Here is a 6,003-nt window from a genome sequence, read left to right as displayed (position 1 = left end):
TGGTTACAAAACTGGCTACACTCTGACTCGCTGCCTGCAAAACAAGTCTATGGACCACTTCAGCCATCCCCCAAATAATCCTTTTTCCCAAAGCTGCCTGATCTTCGGAAACCTGGGCACTTCGGAAACCTAGGCACAAGCAGATCAGATACTCTGATGCCACAGCTACTCTGCATCCAAGAGAACAAACTCTGTGCTTGAGAAAGCAGTACTGCTGGCTCTGAAGAACGTAAAGCCAGAGCAGACTCCTGATTCTGTTTAGTTATCCTTCCAGGTGAAATAGTTTTATGCTTTATGACTTAAATCTAGAAATTCAGACAAGAGAAGCCCTTCATCTTGTAAACTTCTGATAACAAATTTATTAATAGTATGTAAATATTTTGAAGTTTCCCAAAGCACTAAGAAACATACTGGGACATTTGAAAAGGTTCTTCTGAGACTAATATGACCACAAATCCAGCACAGAATACATTCCTGAGGGCTTCACCATAGATGCCTAATGTCTCTGGAATCTTTCCCATTGTTATTGACACTTTATCATATCCATGTTTATACTGCAAAACGCATGCCCAATCAACCCAGAAAATAAAATAACTCTCCTGAAGAGCTTCACTGTGTATAACCTTAAAATAGATAGGAAATATCTATATTAGGAATTAGCATATTAGGAATTAACCAGACTTACAAATGTGCACCCATCAGAGATTTTTACCCTTTATTTTTTTTTTAACTAGGAAGAAAAAAAAAAACTACCATGAAATCACCCCAAATTATTTAACCATTAATGCCAAATGGTTTAACAACATTTCAGGCTATTTTTTGGTAATATTTTACCACCAGAATAAGAAATTTTCTGCTTAAAGTGAAGTAAAACACAAAGCTTAAAACGGAAATTGCAACTGACATACTACGACTCTGCAATGAAAATTAAAGTGGCGGCTCCTGTTCTCACGGGCATGTCAAAGCCAGCTGTGGAATGATGAACAGCAAGTGAAAAAATGGATAAAATACACCAGAAAGAATATTGCACGGGAGGCACTGTTTTAAAAACAGAATACACTGGCTTTATAAAGTTATTTTCTTTCCCATTAATTTTTTTGAAAGCACAATTCAACTACAGACAAAAGTTGAGACACAATGTCTCAGGGTAGTGTACTACAGTTGTTAAAAAAATAAGTTAAAAACAAGAGCACACCAAAAGGAAAGCAGAGGTACTGAATTTATGTCATCCAAAAGCTACATTAATTAGGAAAAAGAACAGTTCAAAACAGCCAATTTGTACTCATTAAAAATGAATGAGGTGACAGCATTACTTCAAAAATTTCTTAGGGCATTTTCCAGTATAACCCAGGACGCCCCTGGGTGAAACTGTGCCTCCAAACTTTAACAAGTGCTCTGCTGGTTTATAATACCGTGCTCACCAATGAAACCATACATTTGGAAAGGGTAAATTCTCCACTCCAAACCTGCTTGTGTCATTTTAGAAAAACAATATTTCTAAATGCAATATTGTATAGAAAGCTTGGACCTCTTAAACTTGGACCAAGAAACCAAATTAAGACCTTCAAGCATGTGGTGTGTGTGTTCATATATATAAAAAAATCCCTCCCCTACAATGAAAACCAAACAAACAAACAAAAACCTAAAAGTGTATACCTGCTTTCTGACTTCACAGCAAATCAGAAATTGCATAGGATATACTTTGTGCAAGGCAAAAAGCCTTTTAAGTATCTGGAATATAACTTCTAATCTCGCTCACAGTTCTGGTATCTCAGATATCATCAAATTTGTGTTTTAAGTAGTCTTTCATGACCTTGGCAATTGGGAGCTCATCAAGTAGCTTTAGGTTTTGAAGGCCTATACATTGTCGAATTTTAATTCGGCACAGGTCCTGCAAGTTTCTGGGCTGTCCTACAAAGACAGAAAAGAAGAAAATGTCACAAAGCTACAACATACAACAATTAAGGCAGGCATTTAGGTTTTAAAAAAAGAATTGTTCATTTCACTGGAAAGCTTTCTCTATGGACTTTACATGCAAAAGACTGGAAAGACATCAACAAAAATGAAGTGTCCTGGATACCTTCGTATGATGTCTCATTTGATACTTTTCACAACCCCAGGATGGAAGATAATTTCACCTTCCTTTTACAAATAAGGATACTTAGTATCAGAGATTAAAGGAAATTGCTCAACATCAGATCATCAATAAAGGTTTTATTTAGACTGAAACTAGAACAATTTCTTCTGATTCTGAGCCCGGTATTCTTTCCATTAGAAATCAGGAGAATTCCAGTTTTCATCTTGATTAGGCCTCTGGGTGAGTTTATGTGAGCAAATCACTTCTCTGGCCTGTTTTTCCATCTGAAAAGTGTGGGGACTGAAGGAGATGCTCTCTGCTGTGAGGCCTCCTTTTAGCACTGGGGCTAGAAGCCTCCATGCCTATGCCAGTCCTGTGGAGCTTTCCAAACAACATCTGTCCACCTGTTCACCATGATTCTGAACACGGCAGAACCTTAGTGGTGAGGATGAGCAGCAGGGAGGGGTGTGAAAAAGCACCTCAAGCTATCCTGAATCTCTGCCGCTTCCAGCCTCACATCCTGACCACCTGCTAATAAAAACCCCTGCTATAACCCAACTCAAAAGAAAAACCACAAAATCCAACGTCTTCCACTTTCAAACACTGTTTTACCAAAACAATACAGATGGCCATGAACACAAGCTGAAATTCCTCAACAGTGCTTCAGTAGCATTTGGAGTCACAAAAATTCTGCTTTCACATTAAACAGTAATAATAATAAAAGCTCACGTATGTTGAATACTTCCTCTGTACCATGTATAAGCTCTTAACATATATTAACTCCTTTAATCCTTTTATGAGGGAAGTACTTTGATCATCATCCCAATTTTATAGAGCATCGCAGAGAGATGAAGTAACAGGCCTTAAGTCAGGTAGAATGCCACATTTCAGTTGCTCTCAAAGCTTGGGTCCAAAACACCTTTACACTTTTATTTATTTATTTATTTTTTCCTTTTTTTTGTCTTTTTTTTTTTTTCGTGACCGGCAACGGATCGCAACCCTCAGTGTCGCACCCGTACCGGACCGGGACTGGCAATGGGATCGCAACCCTCGGTGTTGCCCCCGCACCTCGCTCAGCCAGTGAGCGGCCGGTCTGTATGTGGGATCCGAACCCTCGGCAGGAGCGCCAGCGCGCTCCCAAGCGACGCACTGTAGCAGTGCGCCACCAGGCCGGCCCCACCTTTACACTTTTAAACATTATAAAGAACTTGAAAAAAGTTTTATGTGGGCTATAACTATGGATAATTACCATATCAGAAGTTAAAACAGAAACTTAAGAAATATTAATTCATTTAAAAATAATAATAAACCCATTACATGTTAACATAAATAATAAATTGTTATAAAAAATAACCATATTTCCTCCCCCCCCAAAAAAATTAGTGAGGAGCATGGTATTATTTTACATTTTTGCAAAGTTTTTCAATGTCTGGCTTAAGAGATGATAGTTGAATTTTCATATACACTTCTGCACTCAACCTGTTGAAATAAAATCACATCATCTAGTCTCTGGAAAACTCCACTTACACTCATGAGAGAAGGAGTGTGAAAAAGACAAATAATATCTAAGCATAATTAAGAAAATCATTCTAACCTCACAGATACCCCAAAAGAGTCTTTCGGGAGAACCACAGCTGTACTTAGTTCTTTATCCCTTACATGAATTGTACTTGTTTATAGTGATCTCCATTATTCAGAATTAAGTAATCCTTTATAAATGAAAAAGGCTCCCTAAGACTCACACCCCTGCTCTGTGAGGCCTGTATGAGCATGTACTTTCCACAAGAGTTACTGAACACGCGGTTTCTGACAGAACCGCAGAAGTAACTGCTCTCTCGGAAATGTCTGTAAACAAGGGTATGTGTATCCACAGATGTCTGCACAAGAATCCATGCCTGGATGTGCCTCACACACTCATATGTCTCTTGGCAGGACTGTGGCTCCTCCATCTTCCAGATCTCTGCTAATCTTAGAACTTCACCAGAGGAGACTAGGTCAGCTTCCCCATCAGACACTCTCAGAGCTCCTTTCCTTTGGAACATTGAGCAAGGTTGTGATTTTACATTTATTTGGTGATTATGTATTAATATTAATGCCCATCTTCCTCACTGTATGACATGTTCCATGAGGGCAGGACCATGTCTGGCTTCATTTGCCAATGCAAACCCAACACCTGACAGAGTACTCAACAAATACTAGATAAACGAATGAATACTTAATAGGTTAGTCCTTAAAGGATAAAAGTCAACTCATTGCAAAACATACCCACATCAGCAGCAAATCATTTCCTAATCTGTTTTGAATTATTTTTCATCACCATTCATGCGCTACCTTTAGAAAGGGAATAAATTATTACTGCCATTTTGCAATAAATGCTTATAGTATTTTATCTGCAAATGTAAACCAGAGTATAGATTAGATGTGAACCTTCTTTTTTCAAAGTAAAGAATTTGATTTTTCTAATAGATGGCAGGTTCTTTTCAAGTGTAGTTTTAATAAAAAGAACTACAATGTATTCAGGCAAAAAACAGATGAGGATAAAGTTGAAATATACATGTGAAGCATACATGCACACTTCAATGAAAACATATCCAACAAAGTGGTAAAAACTAAATTATTGGAATTTGCTTAGCTAAGATAAAAAAGAAGGGATTGAGACAAAGGTTACGTAACAGGGGATCTTCTGATACAGTCTTGTTTTGTGGCAGCTGTACTCTCCAAAGATGACCACAATACCTCCTATTCCTCATGCTCTTTTTTTGCAATGTGACTGAACACTCCTTCCATTAAGAGATGAGGTCTATGTTCTCTCTCCTTGAAATTGCATGGGCTTGTGACTATGGTGAAGTAGCGCTATGTGACTTCCAAGGCAAAGTCATAAGAGATGACACAACTTTCACCTGGGTGGGACAGTCACTCTTGGAACTTAGCCACCATGCCACAAAGAGGCCTCAGCAGCCTATTAAAAGGAACTGAGGTCACTGGCTGACAGTCCTAGCTGAGCTCTCAGCCAACCACCAGCACCAACTCACCAGCCATCTGGGTGAGCCACTGTGAAAGTGGAGAAGCTCCAGAAAACAATGCGTGGAGAAGAGAAATGAAACAATTGGCTACTGTTGTTTTAAGTCACTACATTTTGCCGCATTAGATAACTGAGTGAGATTCTGGGACCTGGAAGTGAGGTGCTGCCATAAAAAAAATCTAAAATATGTGGCTTCCCATTGGGATCAGGTAGTTGGAAGGGCTTTGAGGTGAGTGTTATATGGAAGCCTAGGGAGCTTTGAGGGGGCTGTTGGTCAGGGCTTCAAGGAGAGTTTTAAAAATATTACTAGAAAAAAGAAATATTAGAAGCTAGAGGAAAGGGGAGCCTTGTATGAACTAGTGGAAAGTCTGGGAACACTGGCACTTGCAGTTATGAGGAAAATAGGAAATGTCCTAATCTAGTTCAGAAGATTACCCAGGCAAAATACTGAAGTGTCACTGGTTTCTCACTGTCATGACAAAATGCAGGAGGCAAAGATAAACTCACAACTTTAATTCAAGGGAAGCAGCAACAGAAATACTACCATCCTCATGAACCTTTCCCAGGGAAAAATGTGTATTCTAGGCCTAAACACATATCGGAACGCTTTACTCAATCTGCTACTGATTTTTGTTCCCCTTAAACAGTGTGTCTTGGTAGTCCTTTAATATTTTAGGAGGATCTGATCTTTTAAAGATTTCTTGACGATATGTAACTCCTGTCTGCAGAATTACTTTTAATGACAGAGGCGTATCATAGTGGTTAAGAGCATTAAGTCTAGAACCAGACTGCCTGGGTTTGGCTCTTAGCCCTGCCACAGACAATCTGTGTGATCTCAGGCAAGCCACTTAACCCTCCACTTGTTTTTTCATAATAATAACACCCACCTCAAAGGCTTTATAAC

General features: G+C 38.9%; 1 protein-coding gene across 2 annotated transcripts in view; it reads right to left on the bottom strand.

The window, feature by feature from the left end:
• Positions 1-334: 334 nt before the first annotated feature.
• The window catches only part of ASB7 (ankyrin repeat and SOCS box containing 7), a 43,087-nt gene continuing 37,418 nt past the window's right edge, over positions 335-6,003 (bottom strand). For both annotated transcript variants that reach the window (XM_008570985.1, XM_008570993.1), the window contains one exon: positions 335-1,911. In XM_008570985.1, coding sequence (XP_008569207.1) covers positions 1,772-1,911 — 140 coding nt within the window. In that variant the 3' untranslated portion in view covers positions 335-1,771. The remainder of the gene's footprint in view (positions 1,912-6,003) is intronic.

Source organism: Galeopterus variegatus, unplaced genomic scaffold (assembly GCF_000696425.1).
Source record: "Galeopterus variegatus unplaced genomic scaffold, G_variegatus-3.0.2 Scaffold36, whole genome shotgun sequence".
Classification (NCBI taxonomy): domain Eukaryota; kingdom Metazoa; phylum Chordata; class Mammalia; order Dermoptera; family Cynocephalidae; genus Galeopterus; species Galeopterus variegatus.
The sequence above is the reverse complement of the archived record's forward strand: the minus strand, read 5'-3'. Positions and strand labels throughout refer to the sequence as shown.